Raw genomic sequence first — 26,876 nt, 5'->3', positions numbered from 1 at the left:
GAGAACTTTCAGAGTTTCTTATCACAAACAGACTAAATAAAGGTGTGGCATGGCAGAGAGCTAGTGAGGCTCTAGAGACAACCACTGTGAAACTGCATATATTTTACATGTGAATTAGAGCAAAGATGTAATGACAAGATGAAAGGCTCGGCAGTGATTTTAATAAAGGTGGAAGGCAACATTTCCTGGTGGAATGTATATGCAAAGGAGGTAGCAGCTAGGATAGATAAAAATACTTAAATGATAGAATACATTTCAGAACATTGGTCTTGTCATCAAAATTAGATCTTCAAAGCCATATTTTTTGTCCTAAAACACAATCCCATTTCCAGCGTGGTATAAATCTCTATAAATGCCTTGCTTAGAGTGTACAGACCATTTTAAAGCTGACATACAAATGAAAGGGGAAATATAGGCTCTGCTTTTTAATCAAAATTAAAAAATACTTCGAGGTAGCTTATACTGCTTAATTTTAATAATTGAAGTGACGTGATTACCACGTCTACAAACGATTTCTGTCTTTGCTAGATTTAAATGAATTTTAAAGACATTTTAATTACCTACAAGTTTGGTTCCAAAGGGCATAGTTAATTGCTCTTTTATTGTGCTAGGCAATGACAGTCACTGAAGCAGAGAAGGGGTTTTGCTAAAAATTGTTTATGCACAAAGTGCAGGTCATAGCAGCAAATTCCCTTATGTAACATCACTTTCCCACTTTAAAGACATTTCAATTTCGAAATAAAATGAAGACAACAAAAGAAATACATTTAGATGTTAAGATTCAAAAAGAAGAACTATACCTTGAGGAGAAAATAAATATTTTTCTTAATTTGATCTTTAGTAATAATCACAACTTTGGCCCCTTGCCAGCCCAGACAGGCACCCTAGGATACCTGATTCAGTAAAGTAACCTGTCGGTTCAGGCCTGGGACATAGGTTGAAAATAATGAGGAAAGGACAAAAAAAAAGCCACCTGTGATTCTATTTTAAGACTCACTTGGTAGGAAAAGCAGTACGACTCTTTTCAACAGTTTAGCAGACTAAGACCCTGACTACATTGTACCAATGCTTATAAAATGGTGACAGTTGTGGAAATGAGTTGGGCTCTGTGGGTGTTCCTCATTCAAGACAGAAGTAGATGCCTTTGACAGGTAAATTGCTTTGGGATCATTTCTGAGTCTGGAGATTGAACTTTCTGAAAGGAGAGTTTAGACATGGCAATCCACTTTCAAGGCATCTTATTTCCTATTCAAATATGGATGGTGTAAACCACAAAACACCCCGACAGTAACCCACACATTTTTAATACAATTAAATTCTGTTTGTCCAACCCAATTAAAAACTTTTATACATAGGGTGCACGGCCATCCCATCCCAAGGTCAACAATTCTTCTCGCTGTTTTCTCTGGGTTCATTTAAAAAGGACAATTGTCTGGTGCTCACAAATCCTTATCCTTATCCTTATGAACCTTTTGAGCAATGCGCATATCTTAACTTCTTGACTAGGTCTTCCTAGTTTGCTAAGCCTCTTCCCTAATAACACATGTCAAAAAAACTGTGAAGAATCTACTTTACTAGATCTGTCAGTGGAAGAAGAGCAGACATTTTTAAGGATGGTGGGAGAGGTTTCGGGGAAAAGCGAAGAAGGGAAATGATAAAGTAATGAACTCAATTCAAGAAAGGTTACAACTGGATTTCTTTCATCTATCACCTTTATACCAAAGAAATTCTCAACAGCAATACTCATGCCTTTAGGTGCTGATAAATGGGTGTAGCCCATATAATTGTGTGCATTTGCTCATACTAAGATAGCCAATTCCCAAATTCTCTTCAATTATTCACCTAGACTCAGAGTATTTCCTTAAAATTTTGAACACTGTTCTTCCCAAGTGCTTAGTACAGTGCTCTGCAAACAGTAAGTGCTCAATATGACTGAACACTGTGTACTTATGTTCAAAATCTGAATGATCCATTCCCGATGGCCAAAAAACAAAATTACCATTTACTTCTTAATTTACTATTTGAACTTTAAAGACACTCTTGAAGTTACAAGGGAAACATCTAAAATATTTTGCTAAAAAATTTAAAAATCAAGCATTCTATCTTGACTAAGAGATTAAACATCTCCCTCACTTCCAATTAGATTCATCCACTTACCATTTTAAGAACCTAATCACTCATTTCTTCTTCCTGCCCCAATAACCTTCTTGAGCATTAATAAAATGGTTAACAAACTAACACCTCTACACCCAATTAGGAAAGATACCTTAGCAAAAAGTTAGTGTTTAATGCATTTTTAATTACCTTTGATCAAAGTCTTTAAATGGCACTGAACTCACAATAAATTCCAGGAAACTCAAGTTCCTGTTTATGGCCATGAAAGGTTATAATTTTTGTTGTTGTTATTGGGAGAAGTGGGGAGTACACATGCAAACAAAAGAGAAACAGCAAGAGCGTAAATATTAATACTGAGTGGTTATACAATTTAATCTATTACAGAAATGTACATTAAGAAGTGTTGGGGCAACTATGCTTCCTTCTCCATTAACCTGAGAAGGGCAATTCAAAAACCTTTGCTATCTTTGGCAAAATTGTGAATCTTAGGGATCAGCTGGGAATGGAAAGATGTCAAAAAAAATTGGTTTTAACAGAATAAGTCAGTGAAAAACCAGCCATCATTTGAGTTCTATCAAGTTGTCCAATTTGTATTCCTCTATGATAAGCAGTCCTTTAGGCACTAAATTATGGTAGGTCTAGTGCCTTCAATGAACATACATATTATAATATGAATGCTGCAACTTCCGAATTACATTGTTTCTCATATAGTAATCTTACACGACACTAAAGAGTGTTCTCTGCACACACAAAAACTTATTAGTTAACATGCATTATTACCACTTCACTGAAAAGAAGAGATTTGATGAGACAGGATTGGATTTAATTTACAGAATTCAGGACGCAATCAAAATCACTGGCTAGGAGGGTATCATGATTTTTCCCCATAAGCACTTGTGTTTTGAAGTGTGCTTTATCATTAAAGTCCTATCATGAGCCATTTCTTGTTCTTATAACCCAAAACGAGAGCACTTTTCTCATTTAACAGTAAATATGCTGATGTACAAGGATTGTAGATGCTCCAATTTAGCTATTTATTAGAATGTGGCTTTTCAAAGCTTTATCATAGAGATGTGCTTTCAATATACTAGCTGCCAGCCTATATTCTATTATACTACACAGTGGTGGAGTATATAGATAAAAAAGTGGCAAGCTGTCATAATATAGAACCACTTTTCCATCCCTGTGACTCATAGGAATATTAATAAGGTGTTTGCTACAAGAAAACTTCTGAGGAACAGTTCTCTCCCACAAAAGCAATTAAAATTTTAGTGGCAACAATAAAGTAGTAATAATAGTATTACACAAACATATTACAATGTAATTAATGCTACTACCCTGAATTTTTCAATCAATTTCAAGTTCTCAATTTTTTTGATATTCCTTCACCTTCAGTGTTGATAAGCTCCTGTTTGCTATTCACTTTGAATTAAACATTCACTTCTTCTTACTATATTTACATAACACTAGTCCATTCATTTATAGGTACGTTATTTCCCTAGTCACTGTGCTATTTCTCCAGGCACCTTCAGGAATGAAGTAGCAAAATGTTTCAAAACGAAAAGTATTTACTGAATCTAGAAACAACATACACACTCATAAAACCATTCACACAGACACAAAATCAGTTACAAAGAAAATTAAGCAATTCATATATAACAAAACATAAAACAAGAAGAAAATGAATCATCAAAACCACGGTCATGTGAACACGCATGCACCTACCTGGAATGAGCTGTGCCTGAAACACAGCAAGTCTGGACAGGCCAAGTACTGCTACCGTGACGAAAAAGGGAAAACATTTCCATTTCATGTTTGTTCCGTCCTTGCATTACACCAGGTCAGCAGATCTTCTGTAGAGGTTATCTAAAAGACAGGTAAGGAAAACAAATAAAGCTTTATGATGTGCCCAAACTAACACTTAGGGTGAAGAAGTAAAGCAGGGAATGATGCAATAACTACAATTTTTAATTTGCAGGAGGAAAAGTCTAAAAACTCTATAGCTTTTAAAACACTGCTGCAGCTTAACAAAGGTCACAACTGATTTTAAAATTAATAAACCACATTTTTCTCAGGAGATACTGACCAAAGCACTGATTATACAAGAATACAAGCATTTCCAAATGTACTTTAATTCATATTAAAACGAGTTATCCCAAATGGAACATCATTATAATTGGTTAGTTTTCCTCTCTTCTCAAATGCTTTTCAGCTTTCTTTATATACATAGTATTCTGCAATCGAGTCAGAGTTGTTAAAAACTGTTATGGGTTCCTGGAGGGAAAGTATGAAAACTTCCAAAGATCTATAAAACTAAGAAGGAACTCTTCTTTGAGAGGGTTTTAAAATATTCTCCTTTTGAAGAAATGACGGACGGATTACATGACTTCCCAGAGGCCCTGACAAGCTTACCATTCCATTTTGATAACCCTATAATAATTTCAGGAAATGAAGCCTATACTGGATCTTTTCAAGCCTTTACTACTTGAAGATGGTCTGAGTGCCAAAACAAAGAGATTTTCTTCAGATATGGTGGGTGCCTGCCCTTCCGCTATCCAACATACCAAAATCTAAATTCGGCCTCATCTCACCCACGCAGGCCCAAATTCACCTCTTCCCAGTCTCCCTGGACTGTGCACAATGCCCACCTCCAATACCTTCTCTCCCCGAGACTGGCAATAACACAGTGATAATATCATCATTATCATCAATCGTATTTATTGAGCGCTTACTGTGTGCAGAGCACTGTACTAAGCGCTTGGGAAATACAAGTTGGCAACATATAGAGACAGTCCCTACCCAAACACTTCCTGTGGGCCAAGCACTGCATTCAGGGCTGGGGTAGATACAAGATACTACCTTTCACCTGGAGCAGCAGTGATGGCAAGATTATGGAAAGAAAACAGAAAGGGGAGGTGATATTGGGAACAGATGTGAGGATCATCCTAAAACCAACTGGGCCTGCCTAAGTGCTACAGAGAATCTCTACAACATCAGTAGGCCTCAACCAACCGCTCCTAATAGCCAATTGTTCCCAGGGTCCAGAGCAGAGGGAGAATGTAAGAATATAAAGCCCATTGTGGACTAATCAACTTTCTATGAAGGAAGGAGGAGAGAGAATTGGGCATCTAGCTAGGGCTGCTTGAGATGAAGAGGAAAGAAACCAGCGGAGAACACTTAAAATGGATCTAAAAGACTTCACCTCCCGAGGTCTGAAGCTAAGCTAGCAGACTGTATGCTAGTACTTCACTGAATAAGACTTGGGACAAATCTATAATCTGACTTGCCCTTTTACCTCTCCTATCCCTTCAAATATACTAACAGAAAGCTCTCTAAAACCCTACTATAAAGAACAGGTTAGGGCCTCCCTAGAAGCATCAAGGGGAGCTGAAACCCCTTTGAAAACATAAAACCAGGTTTAAACAATTATGGTTTTTACTCCATGGAATCTTTTTAAAGGTTAAAGACTCGAAACCATTTTGAGGAGACCTGGTTCTTTTTTCTAACCTGTACATTGTGAAAACCTGCTGAGTTTTTTTTTTAGCTAACTCTAACGCACAGGATTTGTCTTCAAGACAGGAATAAAATGAACAGTCTCAATTAAGTGAATATGCCTGGTGAAGACACTTAAAGTTTTGCTCAGGAGCTGAGGGAAGAACTGGACATCCTCACATTCCCACCCCCTGAGACCTGGGGGTCTTGGGGGGGGGGGGGCAAGGAACCCCATCTGCCCTTCAGATCTCAGGGAGAGTCTCACAAGAGCAGGAGGAGCCCAGGGGGAGCCTAAAACCCCTGGACCCGAGATGGTGGTGGGGCAGCCAGCTCAGCCTGCAGCAGGAGGGCATTAGGCTAGACTGTGGAGCGCACCTTGGCCTGCTTGCCTCCTCCAGGGAAGCTACGGGGTCAGGAAGTTGGGGGGTTTGGGGGAGAGAGAGCCCAGGGTGGGGAGTCGGGGAGCGGGTCAGGGGCAAGGACCACCTGACATAAGGTTAACTACCATCACGTTATCTTGAAAATGGGAAACATAACAGAATAATAAGATGATTGCTTTTGAGCACGTATTTTTTGTTGGGTTTGCCAGTTTATTAAATCCACTGTATTATGTCCCTTCAGAGAACAAGAATTCATAAATATATTTTAAAGGAATAAAATTGGCAACATTTACCTAGCACTTGTGTAGAGAAAACTGTTGTCAGTGTCATGTGCTAGCTGTTTACATGCAGAAGAACTAATAGGCACAGTCCCTGAGGAATCTACAAATCTAAAAAAAAAAAAATATATAGAGGGATGACTAGTACTTCACATTATAATATTAGGTTACTTCACCCTTATTTACAAACTTGCCATTCAACTGGATCATAAGGTGGTATGGATAATTTTGAAGGATAATATAATTTACTTATTATGTAACTGTTTAAGTGATTTTTGGTAAAAATTAAAAATTGAAAGGAGGGACGGTGAAAGCAACTGACTGAAGGCAGGAATGTTGACTGAAAACAGTTCAGAGATTTTCTTGGGAGGAGCAGAAATCCCTAAGTACATGATAATAACAAAATAATGGCATTTATTAAGCACTTACTATGTGCAAAGGACTGTTCTAAGCACTGGGGAGGTTACAAAGTGATCAGGTTGTCCCACGGGGGGCTCACAGTCTTAATCCCCATTTTACAGATGAGGTAACTGAGGCCCAGAGAAGTTAAGTGACTTGCCCAAAGTCATACAGCTGACAACCTGCGGAGCTGGGATCAAACAGAAACTCCTGACAATCAGCTTTAAAGTATGTGATCGGCTCTTTCACCATTACTTATCTTTGCTTCTCCCTTGTAACCCCAAACTTCTGCCTGTTCCTTGCTCTCTCTTCCTTCAGTTGACCCTTAGTTCATTCCCTCCCTGCTGCCTGAAGTTTCCTTCCCCTTCATGTCTGATAGACACTACCTTTTTAATAATAATCATAATAATAACAATAGTATTTGTTAAACACTTCCTGTGGGCCAAGCACTGCATTCAGGGCTGGGGTAGATACAAGATTATCGGGTCCCACAAAGGCTCACCATCTAAGTAGGGGGGAGAACAGTTATTAAATCCCCATTTTGCAGGGGAGGAAATTGAGGCACAGAGAAGTAACTTGTCCAAGGTCACACACAGCAGGTAAATGGCAGAATTGGGATTAGAACCAAGGTCCTTTGACTTCCAAGCCTATACTTCTTCCACTAGGACACATTGCTCCTCATCTTCAAAACGCCACTCAAATTACATCTCCTCCATCTCCCCACCCTATTTAACCTTTCTACAGCTTCACCTGAGAATTGGAGTGTAAATCCTCTTAGGTACTTATACACTCAATCATATTTGAGGACTATGTGTATAGCACATTAAATCATATTTACTAAGTGCTTACTGTGTGCAGAGCACAGAACTAAGCAATTGGGAGAGTACAATATATCACCCCTTCCATACATATGTGCTTATCTTAATAGTCAGTGACTTCCCTGCTACCTGTAATTAATTCTCATTCTATCTCCCTGGAAAGGTTTTAAGCCATTTTATTTTCCAAGCATTAGCTCTGAATATGGGGCAACCAAACAAGAGAGCAGACAGGTAAGAGGAAGCCAACTGATGGAGAGCCTAAAAGCTGATGACTAGAGTTTTTGTTTTATTTAAAGTGATAGTTGTAGCTAAAGGAGATTTTTTGTTTTGAAGAAGGGAGTAAGGTGTTTTCCTAAACAGGCTGCAGCTACAAGTAAAGTGTCTCTAAAGTAGGAGAGACTTTTAGACCTTTAGACCAAGAATCCAGCTATTAAGTTTTCTACCTGGTACACTATGAATCCTTTTGTCAGGAGAATGGATAGGGTGGAGCAAAAGAAGGAATATCTGTGAAATATTGAGGACATTTGGGCAAAACGTATAAACAAATTGAATATAGGAGGAAATTAGAGGAGTCAAAGATGACATCAAGGTTGTAAAGTCTGAGAACACAGAGGATGGTGACACAACGGTAATGGGAAAATTAGGGGACAGGATTTAGGCAAATAGGGTGATGAGTTTCTTTTATGTATCACATAGCTTGCTATCTAAATTCCTAACTTCATTGATTCTCATTCCTTTTGTTCACATTTATGCCTCTTCTAGATCCAGTATGCACCTGTGCTACCAGCACCCTGCAAGGTCACTGAGGCACAGAGAAGTTGAGTGACTTGCCCAAATTCACACAGGCTGACAATTGGCAGAGCGGGGATTTGAACCTATGACCTCTGACTCCAAAGCCCATGCTTTTTCCACTGAGCCATGCTGCTTCTCTACAAATACTACAGCTAATATAATGACTATGGTTTCCATAGCTCCCTATTGGCAGAGCCTGCTTGTGAGAATGGTCAAACTCCTAATGATAGCAGAACTGAGGTCAGGGAACTGAGGAGCATGGTTGCCAACTGCAGAGGTTGGTTTTCGTAAGCACTACAAATTAATATGAGTATCTTTCAAAATTTTTATACAGACAGATCAAACATGGTCAAAGAACAAGCACTACGTGGATAAGTCAATCATTTTTTTTGAGCGTTTACTATATGCAGAGCACCTTACTAAGCACTTGGGAGAATACAGTGCAACAGTTAACCTAACAGTTAACCGCTAACCTCCTCACTGTGCCTCGTTCTTACCTGTCCCGCCCATGTCCTCCCCCGGCCTAGAATGCCCTCCCTCCGCACATCCAAGCTAGTTCTCTTCCTCCCTTCAAAGCCCTACTGAGAGCTCACCTCCTCCAGGAGGCCTTCCCAGACTGAGCCCCCTCCTTCCTCTCCCCCTCCTCCCCCTCCCCTGTCTTACCTCCTTCCCCTCCCCACAGCACCTGCATATATGTATATATGTTTGTACATATTACTCTATTTTACTTGTACATATTTATTCTATTTATTTTATTTTGTTAATATGTTTTGTTTTTTGTTGTCTGTCTCCCCCTTCTAGACTGTGAGCCCGCTGCTGGGTAGGGACCACCTCTATATGTTGCCAACTTGTACTTCCCAAGCTCTTAGTACAGTGCTCTGCACACAGTATGCGCTCAATAAATATGATTGAATGAATGAATGAATAAGCTAATAGAAGGCAAAGAAACATCAAAATAATAATTAGGATTCTAAGAACTTAGTATGTGCTAAGCACTTCATTAGATACAAGGTTATGAGATCAGGTACAGCACCTGTTCCACCTTAGGGTCACAATCCATTTTACCATAAGGAAACCAATGCCCAGAAAGATTTGGCAATTTGTCCAAAGTCACACAGCAGGCCAGAGGAAGACGTGGGATTAGAAATGGATCTTCCTAGTGAAAACAAAATATTATCAGCAGCTATCTTCCCATTTTTCCTAACAGCTCTGTGTAGGAGGGTGAGCTCTAGCAGTGCCTATCAAGCAGTGCCTTGATAGAATTGTAAATAGTCACCCTGCAGTCCAAGACAAAGGGTAAAAGGTAGGAAAGATCAATCAAACATGTAATTATTTTAATACATAGTAGCGAATAATTTCTATCTTTAAGAACGCTTATAAAAAGTAGCAAAATTGACTGCTTTGAGTTTCAATTCTACTCTCTACCTTGGAAAAACCTTTTGTGAAGATTCTAACAAGTAATCACGTGATCCACAGCAGGGTGCAAGAGAAGAAACAAAGGGGACTGAGTAATTTCCAAAAGAGAAATATAGAAAATTACTTGTAGCATGACTGAAATCAGCACAGCAGCAGAAGCAGTTCTAGAGGGTAGACAACAGCTGAGGAGAGGGAGGCAGAAAGGGAAAAAGAGGGAGGCAGAAAGGGAAAAAGAGGGAGGCAGAAAGGGAAAAAGAGGGAGGCAGAAAGGGAAAAAGAGGGAGGCAGAAAGGGAAAAAGAGGGAGGCAGAAAGGGAAAAAGAGGGAGGCAGAAAGGGAAAGAGGGAGGCAGAAAGGGAAAGAGGGAGGCAGAAAGGGAAAGAGGGAGGCAGAAAGGGAAAGAGGGAGGCAGAAAGGGAAAGAGGGAGGCAGAAAGGGAAAGAGGGAGGCAGAAAGGGAAAGAGGGAGGCAGAAAGCAAAAGAGGGAGGCAGAAAGGGAAAGAGGGAGGCAGAAAGGGAAAGAGGGAGGCAGAAAGGGAAAGAGGGAGGCAGAAAGGGAAAGAGGGAGGCAGAAAGGGAAAGAGGGAGGCAGAAAGGGAAAGAGGGAGGCAGAAAGGGAAAGAGGGAGGCAGAAAGGGAAAGAGGGAGGCAGAAAGCAAAAGAGGGAGGCAGAAAGCAAAAGAGGGAGGCAGAAAGCAAAAGAGGGAGGCAGAAAGCAAAAGAGGGAGGCAGAAAGCAAAAGAGGGAGGCAGAAAGCGAAAGAGGGAGGCAGAAAGCAAAAGAGGGAGGCAGAAAGCAAAAGAGGGAGGCAGAAAGCAAAAGAGGGAGGCAGAAAGCAAAAGAGGGAGGCAGAAAGCAAAAGAGGGAGGCAGAAAGCAAAAGAGGGAGGCAGAAAGCAAAAGAGGGAGGCAGAAAGCAAAAGAGGGAGGCAGAAAGCAAAAGAGGGAGGCAGAAAGCAAAAGAGGGAGGCAGAAAGCAAAAGAGGGAGGCAGAAAGCAAAAGAGGGAGGCAGAAAGCAAAAGAGGGAGGCAGAAAGCATCATGATTCCACAGACTACACAGAGTGATGGAAAATAGTCCATAGCCAACTGAGCCAGGCTAGATTTCTTCACTGTTTCTATGTACTTGACTAGTTAAATACTGTTATACTAAATCTCATTAACCATCACATGGTGGTATTTAGGTATATGTTTTAAAATACTGACCAGTAAAAAGCATTTGAAATTTGAAAACTGCATCTTTGGCAACAAAAGGTCAGAGTGACATATGAAGCTCTTTGTGGGCCGGGGGCTTCGTCTGTTACACTGTTCTCTTCCAAGTGTTCAGTGCTCTGCATACAATAAGTGCTCAATAACTATGAATGACTGAAATCCTTCCAGAGTTTACTAGAAAACAAGTTCCCAATGCTACAGCTTTACAGTGTGAATTCTTCCTAAAAAGCAAGCTATTCCACCTCGGGTTTCTTCATGTAATCATTTTGGATTTGATTTCCAGGCAAGTTTGGAACCAATTTAAAACCTCTACTATTTGGGAGAGAAAGTCTTGAGTAATCACAATCTGTCCTTCTCTTCAGACTTGTTTATACATTTGCCATCAAGTCATCTGTGGTGGTCTGAATCTGCTGACCTCTTAGTTTCGATCAGATGTAATTTTCAGACAGGCCTGGAAGCTTCAGATAACTGCTCTCTAGTTCTGGGCTATGCTTTCTTAAGTCTAAATTAGAAAGCTTTATGTCTGAGGCTTCTCCTATCAATCTTGAACTCCAACACTGCTGGGATATCTGTGAAGCATCCTTATAAATGTATTTTCCTGTGATCAGAGGTTGAAATATAGCAGGACTTCAACAATAAAAAAAGGAGAGCTGATTAACAATTTATCTTTTCTTTCTTATGGAATCTGTTCTTACAGAACCTTTTACTAAGCCACCAAGAAGCTCATAAAAATATACCGAAAATTTGTTCTGTGAAGGAAAAAGCAGGATGCTTGGTTCTCTTCCCCCTATCAGTGGCATTCATTGAGCACTTACTATGTGCAAAGCATTGTACTAAGTGCTTGGGAGAGTACAATACAACAATTAGTGAACATATTCCCTGCCCATATTAAGTTTACAGTCTAGAATTGTTCCCACTAGGGAGTAACTAATTGATGGGGAAAACTACAAGCATATTTGAAGAATCAATAGCTTATAAAGTTTGATTTTCAAGTGAAATGTATACATTATCCCCTATAAAAACATTAAGTCTATACTGAACAAGGACTTTGACCTATTCTTTGTGTGTCTGCATTCTTTTATGTAATTTTCCATGAAGATAATTAGACATTCTCCTCAAGAATGGAAACATGGGGGAGCAAAGGGTGAGCTGAGCTGTGCATATTTAAAGAAAATATGCAATGGAGGAGCTTGGTCCTAGTGTAAGCTCGTTGGGGTCAGGGAATGTATCTATTTTTATTGTTGCATTTTAGTCTCTCAAGTGCTTAGTACAGTGCTCTGCCCACAGTAAGCACTCAGTAAATGCAGTTGCCTGACTGACTGAAAAATTAATCAATGGTATTAAGCACTATGTGCAAAGCAGTGTACTAATTTCTTGAATTAAGCTTTACATCCTCCATCAATCCTCATAGCAACCTGGACTGGGACAAACTTACTATCATCTTATCCAAGAGTCAATACCAAATTAGTTTTCTCTTCTCTAGGCACTAGCATTTTTATGCACTGATGAAGCCTCCTGTTAAAAATGAAAAGCCTCAATCCAGTCATTTTATTTTAGGATCCAAAACCTGCAAAGAGGAATTGATTATAGTGTCAGTGGTTTGTACAAGATCACTCACACTCACTGTTGTCCCTGCCTGTCATGTTCCCACTGGGACAGTGAAGGCAGGAAGTAGGAAATCAGTGGTGTAGCAGATGGCAAAGTGCCCACAAGAACTTTATGTTCACAACTCACCTGTGACCAAAGTAACAAGAGGCACAGGGCTGACATTGTGCCACTTGAAAAAATACTAGTAAGCACTTAATAAATATCATCATTATTATTATTACCTCAGCTTGACCCATAGTCTCCCCCCTTTTAGACTGTGAGCCCACTGTTGGGTAGGGACTGTCTCTATATGTTGCCAATTTGTACTTCCCAAGCACTTAGTACAGTGCTCTGCACACAGTAAGCGCTCAATAAATACGATTGATGATGATGATGATGAATACTACCTAATACGGGCTAATGGTACTCTCCCAGCGTAATGACCTAAGTATATTATCAACTGTTTAATGGAAGCTTCCCTTTTGAGTTCTATCGTCCTCTGAATACTACAACTCCAAAATGAATAAATAAATGATTTGAACCACTATATGAAATCACTATTACAAAAGGATATTTCACAACCACAGGCTAGACCATGTGATCAAAATGGCAGAGCAGCAGATATGGTAAAAGATAAGCATAATGTCCTATCAACACAGCGTGATGAAGATCAAGACTAATTTCTTTACTGCAACTATAATCATTAAGGAATCAATGGCAAATTAAACTGCACAAATCCTTTGGGGAAAGAAAAACTGCAGTCAACATGGAAAAACACAAATCAATTTTTCCACACCAAACTTTGTGTGCTATTCTTTAGCTTTGTTTCCTGAGCAGCAATAAGAGTAATTACTTAATAGTTTTGTATTTTCCTTAATATAAAAATACAAACTTCTATTTGTTTTTTTTTGACTGGGGCCCCAGTTTTGTTTTTAATCTCTGCTAAACCCTTGTTATTTAACAGTCTACTAAACAAATAGATGATCTTGTAATGTAGAAACATTAATAAATAATTCAGGATGGGAGAAAATACAATATTTCCTAATCAGCACATTATTTTTGATGGGAAAGCAATATATACTTCAAAGGTATTTTTTGATGATGCTTACAGAGAGCTAAAGAATAACAGTATTTGTTGAGAAAAGTGGCTTAGGTATACCCAAACCCAAAATCACAACAATTTTCAAAACGCAATGTCAAAACCAGATGAAAGCAGCTCAATCTTCCACTCGACTTTCAATTACTTTGTTTTTCAATTCATTATTCGAAAGAAAATAAGGAGAATATATGATATCCTGCTATACTGATTTTAAAGTGAATGCACTTGTGGGCTTTTTTTCTGGTGCAATATTATCTTTCAAGTAACAACACAGAAATGAACACTATCATTCTGCCCTGCTCTAAAATGAGCACTCCTTTGATAAGAAAGATTTACTTAAAAGTTGATAGCAGGCCCAGAAGAATGTCCCCATATTTTTTTAATTCAAGTACAGAATAGTTAATACCATATGTAAAAAAAAAAAATTGGGAATCATCTTAACAACAATTATGGTACTTGTTAAGCGCTGACTATGTGCCAACCACTATTCTAAGGGCTGGGATAGATACAAGGTAATGGTCCCACATGGCACTCACAATCTCAATCCCCACTTTACAAATCAGGTAAAGGAGGATCAGAGAAGCTAAGTGACTTGCCAAGGTCACAGAGTAAACATGTGATGGAGCCAGGATTAGAACCCATTTCCTTACAACTCCCAGCCCCATGTTCTATCAAGTCACATTGCTTCTCATCTGCTTGTAACTTAAGGAATCAACCACAAACCCAATGCCATGTGTGGAGACATAGGCACACAGTAAAGAATATCCATGTCATGATGTATTATAAGGATAATTCATTTTCATTGTTCCAGTTCAACTGAAAATCAAGCTATCATGACTTTTTTCACTTTGGTAACCACAATTTAAATTAAATCAATTGCCAACAAAACTTAGAAGTGAATATATTGAAGAATAAAAGAGTAAATTTTTCCCTGGCTTCATATTTCCAACACTACATACATGAGGGTAGTGATGAAACCAAATACCAGAACATGGTAAGTTTACCACTAAACACTTGGAACTTCTTATGAAGAAAATCAAAACTGATTTTATCTTTTTTCCAATTCAATTAATATGCCAGATTAGAAAAAATACAACCTTTGTGAACCTTTTTTTAAAGGAGGTGTGTTTTGCACATACCAGTAAGATTTTTAGTCAATTTAGGGGTTCATGCAATTGAGAGGATATGCTATGACAGACAGAGAAGGTTAGGAGGAAAATGATCCTTACTCCTATTATGAATCAAATTACTTTCCAATCATGTTTCATTTACTTTTACTTCATAAACTAGTCTGAAATAATAATAAACATTAGTTGTCACACACACAAATAAGCTGATGTTTTGTAAAATCATCATGGACTCTGCTCCAGTGGGATGTAATTGACAGTATCCCTCTGGTGAATACGTATTGCAAATTAAGACAGAAAATGACTGATTTCATTTCCTTTAGCCATCATTACACTTTAGTTTTTTTCCAACTGGAATCCACTATAGATCAGAAATCCTCTCTCAGCTTACTGACAACACATCCTAATTAGTATGCTTCTAATATCTGTTTTGGTTTTTGGAAAAACCTAACACTGAACTGGAAATACCCTCATGAAGATACTATAGGTATAACAGTAAATACTGGCAATTACCACACTCTGCATTTGGTTAAACCTTTAAGATGATATTGGGCAAAAAGCAGACCATTTTAAGAAGTTGTATTAATGACAATACTTTAAGAAGCATATTAACTTGCTGTAAAAGATGAAACATCTAAGGTAATTTCAATATTTACAGATGAATACATGAAAAGAAAGGCTTATCCCTGGAGGATTCATATACAAAAGGCAGAGCAGGGAGGTTAAAAAAAACTTCCTCTGATTACATTTGGACTCTTCTGTTTAAATAAAGGCAAGGGTTTTTCAAAGGCATTTTAGCTTTAAAACATTCACAGTTCTTTTGAATGTCCTCAGCAGATCCAGAAAAGGGGGATTCAATTTTCAAAGATAAATCTGTCAGATAACTGCCTCATCCTTTTTCAGCAACAATCTGATAAATACCTAATTACCAACCAAGCGATTTCAGAGCCACACAGCTGGGCCAGAAAGAAGGCTTCAGGGAATGATGAGGTTCCCCAAGGCCATCAAGAGGAAAAGCCAGTTGGATTGTGCATTTATTTCATTTATTTAGATAATATAATGCATAAAGCAACTCTGGAGAAAATAGAATATTGGAAAAAAGATTGCTATTGCAACATAAAAATCAGTTGAAAAACTGAGATAAGGATGTTCTATGCCAAGACACAAGAGTGACACGTATTACTTTTCCTTAGTCTACTGTTTTAAAAATTCAGAGTGCAAACTACATTTTCTAACTAGACCATACTGAGGTTGCTGGGACTCCATTTTCCTTAGGTACACGTATACAATTCCTAATTATGCCTATTCCAAGGCTGGGACATTTGCCAGAATTGATTTCTAATAATGAGGAATGATTTGAAAATGAAAAAACTAAAGACAGGGAAAGAGTAAATCGGATTAAAATAATTATTAGATGATACTGCCTAGTGAAGAATTTCCAAACTCTCTGGAAGGCTTTTAACATACAAACCCTACTTAGCAGCTCCTCCTCATTTTCCCCATATTCTACAAAGTTATTTATAGCATGAAACCGATAACACATATACTTGCCTGACCACAAACATATATACAATATACACAGTATATAGAATTACACCTTGCAAATATGTCCACACTAACACCTATTACTATTATTATGATTATTACTATTATTATTGAGCACTTACTTTGAGCAGTGCAGCGAGCTAAGTGCTTGGGAGAGTACAATTCAACGAGAGTCAGTGTACACAGTCCTTTCCCACAAAAAGCTGAATTTGCTTATCCTGGTAATTTCCTACTTCACTTCTCTAGATAAATCTGGTCTGGGAAATATCAAGATTAGATCTAGAAAATGGAGGATTGCTTTATAGAATATACAGTTAACTTAAGAAAACATGAATAATCAAACGTTTATAACATGTCACCTATTACTTCCAAACTCTCTGGAAGGCTTTTAACATATAAACTCCACTAAGCTACTCCTCCTCATTTTCCCCATAGTCTACAAAGTTATTTATAGCATGAAACCGATAACACATATACTTGCCTGACCACAAACATATATACATACAATATACACAGTATATAGAATTACACCTTGCAAATATGTCCACACTAACACCTATTACTGAACTGATTGTGACAGTTCTAAGGAACATTTCCCACCTGTTCAGAAGGGCTTTTCTCCTCCATGATGCATCATAATTTCCCCTCAGCCTCCTGGGTGTTGACCAGCTAACCGGGAAGCCTGATGGAAGCAGGGGTTGCTTCTTCTTTCACTGGGGAGCTGAGGCCCTTTTCATTCAGCTACTGACAGCAGGAAAAGATCTGGGCCTAGGTACCTAACTGGACTACCAACCCACTAGAATTCCAGAAACCTCTCTCCTCCTTCCTGCCAATAACTCTGGATACTCCCCTTATGCAGAGAACTGAAAGGACCTCTCACTCTTTACATTAAGAAAACCCTGAAAACTCTAAACTGTAGAGAGCTCTAACTGGTCAGGGGAGGATACAAATCTGTTGGAACAGTTTAGTTTTCAGTTATTACTGTTACAAACATGTATGGCCATTCCCCAATGTAACATTCTGCTTGCAATTGTATACTATTTAATTTTAATGATGGTTTTTAGTTCTCTCTCACTTTAAGATAATGCTGCAAAGCTACCTTCCCTCCCTTCAAAATATTTTGACTGACAAACAGTGGTATTAAAGCCCATTTCAACTTTGCATTTACCAGTACTGTGAAAAGTCTTTTGTATGGTACTTCCTTCCCCTGCATTGCTAACTCCTTATGAGTTAGAACCAAATCCTAAAGCATTTTAACTGTCCTGCCTTCTTATACAATGCCTACAGGGCATGAAAACTTGATTATTCTTCCTTATGTTACCTTATCCACCCTCTGTTTCAAATCTCTTTTAACTACGTTACTCCAATCTTGATTAATTGGTTTCACACTGCTCTGTAATCTTACCACAACCTTAATCTCCACCTGTCAAGCATTTTATCTCCTCTACTGAAAAATTCCCTGAAATGTCACCTCTTCCCCAAAGTGAGATGAAGTTGCATCTAATATTTTAACCCCGAAAATTATTGAAACCACCCCATAACCCATATATTTTGAGCACTTACTGTGTGCAGAGCACTGTACTAAGCAGTGGGAGAGTACAATATTACAGAGTGGGTAGATACATTCCCTATGCACAATAAGCTTATGTACTAGAAGGGGACGCAGACATTAATATACATTATTTAAGGATCTGTACGGAAGTGATATGGGGCTGAGGAGGGGTGAATAAAGGATGCAAATCCAAGTGCAGTGAAGTGGGAGGAGAAGTGGTTTAGGGAAGGGCTCATGGAGATGTATTTTCAGCAAGGCTTTGAAGGTGGGGAGAGTGATCTGCTGTGAGCAGGGAACACCATCAACAATTCTATTATGTTGTACTCTCAAGAACTTAAGTACAGCGTGCGGCACAGAGTAAACACTCAAAAAATATGATAGACTGTTGAAGGGGGAGGACATTCCAGGCCAAAAGCAGGATGTGAGGGGCTGGCAGCAAGATATAAGGTAGAAAGGGACTAGGTAATAGAGTTCTTGAAAACCTAAGGTAAGGAGTTTCTGTTTGATGCAGGAATGGATGGGCTACAACTAGAGGTTCTTTAGGAATGGGGAAAAATAGCCTAAATAGTTTTATAGAAAAATTACCCTGACAGCAAAGTATGGACTTACTCTGACCAAAGCAAAGATTCTGCACCTTGCATTATATTTTACAATGAAATCTTGATTGCCTGGAGTTTGTCTATGAACATCTGAACAGGGCTTTCAGCTTATTGAACAAAGCATGCCTAGGGGCTGCCATTTAGAGTAAGTGGCCTCTTAAAAATACTTTAGTTTGTGACTTGTTCCACTTAAAGTACATTTTAAAAATCACTTTACCATTTTTCTAAAGCTCTTACCAGCTGCTAACCTGCCTCCCCCAGGGCTGCTTTCCTCTGCTGAGGCAGGATGAACCTTCAAGCTCTCCAGGTAGGGTATTCCAAAGCTGCTGCAATTGGTTTCCAGAGCACGTCTGAAGGCCCAAGATTCTTCCACTGAATGTTCTGCCTGCTCTTACGTATTTTCACGTGTTGGCTTGATCATCATATGCTACAGCTGTGAAACCACTTGCTTAAAACGAGTCCAACTCCCAATTATCTACAGCTGGATTAACCCACTGGCCTCTTCTCTGTACCCTCTTGGACGATTTCCCCTTTGCTACACAGTTTGTACTAAATGCACCCTCCCCTATCTGTAATTTATTTTGGTGTCTGTCTCCCCCGTGAGATTTTAAGCTCTGAGGTCAGAAATTGGGTCTACCACCTCTAATGTATTGTACTCTACCATGCACTTACTATAGTCCTCTACACACAGTAAGTGGTTATAATGATAATAATTGTAACTGTGTTATTATCATTATATGCCAGGCCCTGTTCTAAGTGCTAGGGTAGATATAAGATAATCAGGTTTGACACAGTCCTTGTTCTGCATAGGACCCACAGTCTCAATCCCCATTTTATAGATGAGGGAACTGAGGCACAGTGAAGTGAATCAATCAATCAATCAATCGTATTTATTGAGCGCTTACTATGTGCAGAGCACTGTACTAAGCACTTGGGAAGTACAAATTGGCAACACATAGAGACAGTCCCTACCCAACAGTGGGCTCACAGTCTAAAAGGGGGAGACGGAGAACAGAACCAAACATACCAACAAAATAAAATAAATAGAGTAATAAATATGTACAACCATATATACATATATACAAGTGAAGTGACTTGCCCAAGGTCACACAGCAGAAACATGGCAGGACCAGAATTAGAACCCAGGTCCTTCTGACTCCAGGCCCCTTCTCTATCCACTAGACCATGTTACTTCTCTCTAGGTTAACTAATACAAGTGAGTGATGGATTAATTGATCTGAGTGAGGTTCCAGCTACATGGCTAGGGGCAGGTCTCATCTAGTACCTCAAGATGGAACAAATTCTGTTGATCACACTATAAATGCGTCAGTCTTCTGCTCCACAACTGTGTGATGGCTGCTGCAAAGAGCTCTGTAATGGGAGGCTACTGCAGCAGTTCTCACTTGGGCACATTAAAAAAACCCAACAAGCTTTGTGGGCACTGCTTTCTGATCCCAGCCACCATTCACACTTCCAAGAAAAAAGGGGTTGTTTTCAAGGTCTCAAGGGGCAAACAGCAATTGCACAATTCCCATTCATCATCATCAATCGTATTTATTGAGCGCTTACTATGTGCAGAGCACTGTAGTAAGCGCTTGGGAAGTACAAATTGGCAACCTAGAGAGACAGTCCCTACCCAACAGTGGGCTCCCAGTCTAAAAGGGGGAGACAGAGAACAAAACCAAACATACTAACAAAATAAATAGAATAGATATGTACAAGTAAAATAAATAAATAAATAAATAAATCATCAATCGTATTTATTGAGCGCTTACTATGTGCAGAGCACTGTACTAAGCACTTGGGAAGAACAAGTTGGCAACATATAGAGACAGTCCCTACCCAACAGTGGGCTCACAGTCTAAAAGGGGGAGACAGGGAACGAAACCAAACAGACTAACAAAATAAAATAAATAGAATAGATATGTACAAGTAAAATAGAGTAATAACTATGTACAAACATATATCCATATATACAGGTGCTGTGGGGAAGGGAAGGAGGTAAGATGGGGGGGATGGGGAGGGGGACGAGGGGGAGAGGAGGGAAGGGGCTCAGTCTGGGAAGGCATTCACCCCAATTACCACTACTAGGTTTAAAAGAGCAGGGTGAAAGTTACTAGGAATGCTGAACACCTTAAAAAGTGAAGAAATAATAATAATAATAATGGTATCTGTTCAGCACTTACTATGTTCCAAGCACTGGGGTAGATACAGGGTAATCAGGTTGTCCTACATGGGACTCACACTTTTAATCCCCATTTTACGGATGAGGTAACTGAGGCACAGAGAAGTGAAGTGACTTACCCAAGGTCACATAGCAGACAAGTGGCAGAGGCAAGATTAGAAGCCACATCCTCTGACTCCCAAGCCTCCACTCTGTCCACTAACCCACAGAGCTTGGGATAAAAAGAGCCAAAGCAGTTACAGCTGATCACAATCAATGTCATCTAATTAGGTAACACCTGAGCCATGTCAACATAAACTGGTTTTATTTTAAAAGGAATCTTTCAGCTGACACTTCGGTTTCAGTCCCAATCTACATGGGCAAATCCTGATACCCAGAACTAAATTAAGGCATAGAGCTATGGGTTCAAAAGGCACACACCTTTAATCCTTCCTTAAACTTGCCCCAGATATTAATAATAATAATAACGGCATTTATTAAGCACTTTGTGCAAAACACTGTTCTAAGCACTGGGGAGGTTACAAGGTGATCAGGTTGTCCGGGGGTGGGGGTGCCCACAGTCTTAATCCCCATTTTAAAGATGAGGTACCTGAGGCACAGGGAAGTTAAGTGACTTACCCAAAGTCACACAGCTGACAATTGGCGGAGCAGGGATTTGAACCCACGACCTCTGACTCCAAAGCCTGTGTTCTTTCCACTGAGCCATGCTGTTTCTCTTGACATAATTATATTTATTTATATTGATGTCTGTTTACTTGTACTGATGTCTATCCCTGCCTCCCCTGCCAGACTGTGAGCTCGCTGTGGGCAGGGATTGTCTCTATTGCTATACTGTACTTTCCCAAGCACTTAGTACAGTGCTCTGCACACAGTAAGTGCTCAATAAATATGATTGAATGAATGAATGGAGATTGATGGAGAAGATTTGAGGCTCTTCCACTCCCACAGACATGACTTAGACATTAGAGAAGCAGCGGGGTTCAGTGGAAAGAGCCCGGGCTTTGGAGTCAGAAGTCATGGGTTCAAATTCCAGCTCCACCACTTGTCAGCTGTGTCACTTTGGGCAAGTCACTTAACTTCTCTGGGCCTCAGTTCCCTCATTTGCAAAATGGGGATTAAGACTGTGAGCCCCACGTGGGACAACCTGATCACCTTGTATCCCCCCAGCACTAAGAACAGTGCTTTGCACATAGTAAGCACTTAACAAATACTATTATTATTATTATTATTATTATGAGTTAGCAATTGTAGAAATTGTCAGGTTGAACAGGAGACCACACAAGGAATCATGAATTATACTGCACTGCAACATTAAATGCTAGTAAACGCTCTGCCACTTGTCTGCTGTGTGACCTAGGGCAAGTCACTTAACTTCCCTGTGCCTCAGCTACCTCATCTATGAAATAAGGATTAAGACTGTGATCTCCATCTGGGACATGGACTGTGTACTACCTGACTAATTTATACCTACCCCAGTGCTTAGTACAGTGCCCGGAACATGTAGTAAGTGCTTAAGAATAACATTAAAGAAACAACTATCCCTACTAATGTTCACTGTGGTTTCCCTAAGACACAAAGAATTTGTGTTAGAATGAAGCTGTGACCTCAGGAACCATTAGACAGCAGGTAGGACCTTCTCTAATTCTCAAAATGGATTTTTCAAACTGCCATGTAGTAAACTAGTTTAAGAAAAATGAAATTATTCAATAACAACACAGTGCTCTGCACATAGTAAATGCTCAATAAATACCTCTGATAGATTATGTCAACATCAAATGCCTAGACTCAGTCCTTTTCAGAATCCCCCTTAAATTGCTTTACAGAAAGTACTGACACACTAAAAAAAAGATTTATGCAATATTTAACAAAATATTAAAACTAGATTTCACTTTCCTACCTTGCCAGAATGTCTCTACAATATACATATTTAATTTGAGTTGAAATACTAGTCATCTTCCTGAATAAACTATGCACACTTGCAGTTATTCTTAAATATCTCATTTAAGAGGTGCAGTACTTGAAAAAAAAAAAAAGAACACTTTGGTAAAGACTCTGAGGTCAAATATGCAAACAAATCCTCAAAGTATCATCTTTGCTTTAAAGGATTCAAATTGTATTAGCCTACAGGAGTAGCAAAGTTAAGCCTTTTTTTTGGAAGATAATCTAAGAATAAAGGTACATAATAATAAAAATAATACCAATGGAATTTGTTAAGTGCTTACTATGTGCAAAGCACTGTTATAAGCACTGGATGCCAACTCATTCCTAAAACAAATAATTCATTAATGTAAGGAAAACAAAAGTAGTGCTTTTCTAGGTCTCTATTAACACAACTGCTTAGCTTTTTCGCTTGAATGACCTGGACCATTTTAATTAGTGTAAGCAGTAAAAACCAGACCCTTTGATAACATTCATAAAATCCATTTAATGGGTTGACTAGTATCTCAAAATGTATCACTGTTACCCAAAGCAGTGAGCAGTAAATTTAACTTCGTTAATTAAGTGGGTTGAAATTGTATGGAGCTCCTCCAGATTTTCTCAATTAACTAGTTATGCCAAGATTAGTTTTGTTCTAATTCCTCTTAAACCATTTACCCTACTGTCCAAACAAGCATATGGACTAAGGAAAGGCAAGCAGGGCAGAATATTGAATAGCTTCTAACTTCTGTCATTCAGATTATCTGCTATATTTCATGTTCTCAATTCCCATCCTCCCTAGAGAGAAATGAAATTTTAAAAACCTGTCACAGCCAAGCATACCTGCCTAAAACAGATGTTTCTGTGCAAATATGGCACAGTGGACTTGTTTTATTTAATAATGAATACAAGTAATCTAAAAAGAATCTGAAGAAACAATTGGGTTTAAGGCACTCAATAGCTCCTATCTAGCTTTGTTCCTCCCACTACAAGCCAGTCCACGCATTTTGCTCTTATTACATCCACTTATTACCACGACTCAGTTTCATCTCTCTCACTGTAGAGCCTTTGCTCATTATCTCCCTCCCTCCAGAAGCTCCCTTCCCTTTGATATCCAACAGGCTACCACTCTCCAGTTTCAAAGTCCTATTAAATCATACCTCCAAGAAGCCTTCCCTGATTGACCTCTCATTTTCCCACCCTAATCACCTTCCCTTCTGCATTATCTTGGCACTTGGGTCTGTACTCCATAAGTCTTGTGATGCCCATCCGACCTCTACGTTAATTTTGTTTATGTCTTTATACTCTGTTGCATCCCCTATTTATAATTTATGTCTGCTCCCCACCCCCCGGGATCGTGTCTACCAAGTCTATTTTACTGCATGATCCCAAGTGCTTAATACAGCGTTCTGCATGATCTAAGAGCTTAATAAATACTATATATTTATTTAGGAGCAACTCAGTTCATTCATTTAATTGTATTTATTGAGCACTTACTGTGTGAAGAACACTAAGCGCTTGGGAAGTACAAGTTGGCAACATATACAGACGGTCCTTACCCATCCTTTCTGACTCCTTTTTGATCATATCTACTGAAGTTCTGAGGTTTGGTTCACTCAACAAAACCACAGATTTATGAAGTAAAAAACCAAAAAAAATCAAATTTTATTTACTTGCTACTTTTCTAAAACAGCTTTATCATTTTTTAATTATTAAAGATATTGTATGATTTGGAATGCAAGTAGATATTTGTTTCACTGGGAATACCCACAATTTTATTGCTAAACCTTTGTATATGGGGAGAAAGGTAGGAGTTTTCAGGATACCGTGTGCATCTCCTCTTCTTTCCACCATTAGAGAAAGAGAAAACAGCATAATCTAAGCTGCTTTGGTACCCATCACCAAGTAAACTCATCAATCAATCACATTTATTGAACACAATGTGTGCAGAGCACTGTACTAAGTGTTTAGGAGAGAATAATATAACAGAGTTGGTAGACATGTCCTCTACTCACAATGAGCTTACGGTCTAGAGGGGGAGATATAGCATTTCAGAGCCCCCAAACCTCCTCTTTAGCCAAAAATCAAGAGTAATTTCTAAGTAGAATGGTTGATGCAAGAAGACATTATCTGGGAAGTCCTTAGAAAAGACCTGTTTGACTTACCTTTGTATGTTCCCATTTGCTACCATTTGCTGAGAAACAGCATTGCTCAGTGGAAAGAGCAGGGGCTCTGGAATAAGAGGTCATGGGTTCAAATCCCAGCTCTGCCAATTGTCAGCTGTGTGACTTTGGGCAAGTCACTTAACTTCTCTGTGCCTCAGTTACCTCATCTGGAAAATGGGGATTAAGACTGTGAGCCCCCCCATGGGACAACCTGATCACCTTGTAACCTCCCCAATGCTTAGAACAGTCCTTTGCACATAGTAAGTGCTTCATAAATGCCATCATTATTATTACTGTTATTACCATGACTGTAACAGCTACCTCTTTGTGGATGTTTCCTAAATTTACTTCTCCAGCCCAGGCCTCTCTACTTCCCCATAATATCAAATTTCTTCCTGCCTTAAGTACATCTCTACTTGGATGCCCCACCAGCACCTCAAATTTAACATGTCCAAAACAGACCTCATCTTCCCACCCAAATCCTGTCCTCCTACTGACCATCCTATCATTGTAGACAAAACCACCATCCTCCCTGTCTCACAAGCCTGAATCTTAGCATGATCCTCAACACAGCTTTGTCACTTAACCCATATATTCAATCTGTCACCAAATCCTGTCAGTTTTGCTGTTATCTCTAGAATCAGCCCTTCCCTCTCCGACCAAACTGTTACAACCCTAATCATTTCTGATCTTGATTGTTGCACCAGACTCCTCACTGACTTCACTGCCTCCTGTTTCTCCCCTCTCCAGTCCATACTTTCATTTACCTGGAAAAACAATTGGTCCATATTTTCTTTTCACTTTCAATCATATTTATTGAGCGCTTACTGTGTGCAGAGCATTGTACCAAGCACTTGGGAAGTACAAGTTGGCGACATATAGAGACGGTCCCTACCCAACAGTGGGCTCACAGTCTAGAAGGGGGAGACAGAGAACAAAACAAAACATATTAACAAAATAAAATCAATAGAATAAACATGTACAAATAAAATAGAGTAATAAATACATGCAAACATATATACATATATACAGGTGCTGTGGGGAGGGGAAGGAGGTAAGGCAGGGGGGATGGGGAGGGGGTGGAGTGGGAGAGGGGGAGGAGGAGGAGGAGAGGGGGAGATATCTCCCATATCTCCATATCTTCCCACTCTTCAAAAACTCCAATGGTCACCCATCCACTTATGCATCAAACAAACTCCTCACCAGTGGCTTAAGGTGGTTTTTAGACTGTGAAAACAGTGGCTTTTTAGACTGTGAGCCCACTGTTGGGTAGGGACTGTCTCTATATGTTGCCAATTTGTACTTCCCAAGCACTCAGTACAGTGCTCTGCACATAGTAAGCGCTCAATAAATACGATTGATTGATTAAGGTACTCACTCAGAGCATACTCTCCTACATTACTTCCCTGATCTAGATCCCACTCAGCTCTTTAGTCTGGCAGAGCTGGGTTTATTAAACCGAGGGCCTTCTGACTCTCAGTTCTGTGCTGTATTCACTAGGCCATGCTGCCATCCAATATGCCACAGTACTTGGGGAATAAAGAATAAAGAGCAAAAACCTGACAGGTTTCCTTCCCACCAGGAACTGTCCACTTAACAGCTACATTTACAGCTAGAATGCTCAAAATAAACAAGTATCCATATAGAGTAGGGCTGAGGAGGGCGACATGACATGGGTGTCTCAGCAAGTTTGGGAAACAACCCCACATGCTCCTATTCTTCATATTTTGTTCCCAAAATGGGAAAGGAAAAGCACAAAGTGTGATCTGATATACTCGTGACCAGGGACTCAACAGGAAGAAAACTTCATGTACAGTTTTATGTAAAACATCATGTAGACCAAATTGCTGGAATTTCAATTCACTTACATATTTTAAAAAATCTAAATATCTAACAGTATTTTTTAAAGAAATATTATTACAATTGCACAGCTGGGAAAAATAAGATGAGGCTAAATGTCCGCTTTTGATGAGCAATTTTGAAGTGCAGCTGGGGTATGATAGAAAATAAATCTCAAGAGAAATTATGTTGACAAACAGCACTAGAGAGCTTGATTCTGTTGGAAACAATCTTATTTGCATTTACAATTTTAGAAATAATGGAGAGTCTCATTTGCAGGAGATGCTTTTATTTCCTGTTTTATGCCATCACACACACTAGATAAGATCCATATAAAGAGAACTGGACCATGATCATGAGA

At 39.2% G+C, this 26,876-nt stretch overlaps 1 protein-coding gene across 2 annotated transcripts in view; it reads right to left on the bottom strand.

Annotated features, from left to right (window-relative positions):
• The window catches only part of ROBO1 (roundabout guidance receptor 1), an 829,371-nt gene that overhangs the window by 720,995 nt on the left and 81,500 nt on the right, over positions 1-26,876 (bottom strand). The window contains exons 1-2 of one of the 2 annotated variants that reach the window (XM_038766033.1): positions 18,647-18,731; positions 3,841-3,981 (exon numbers count right to left, since the gene is read on the bottom strand). In XM_038766033.1, coding sequence (XP_038621961.1) covers positions 3,841-3,928 — 88 coding nt within the window. In that variant the 5' untranslated portion in view covers positions 3,929-3,981; positions 18,647-18,731. Of the gene's footprint in view, positions 1-3,840; positions 3,982-18,646; positions 18,732-26,876 lie in introns of those variants that run through there. The other variant, XM_038766034.1, reaches the window with a different exon arrangement.

Source organism: Tachyglossus aculeatus, chromosome 24 (genome assembly GCF_015852505.1).
Source record: "Tachyglossus aculeatus isolate mTacAcu1 chromosome 24, mTacAcu1.pri, whole genome shotgun sequence".
Classification (NCBI taxonomy): domain Eukaryota; kingdom Metazoa; phylum Chordata; class Mammalia; order Monotremata; family Tachyglossidae; genus Tachyglossus; species Tachyglossus aculeatus.
This window is presented reverse-complemented; position numbering and strand designations above follow the sequence as displayed.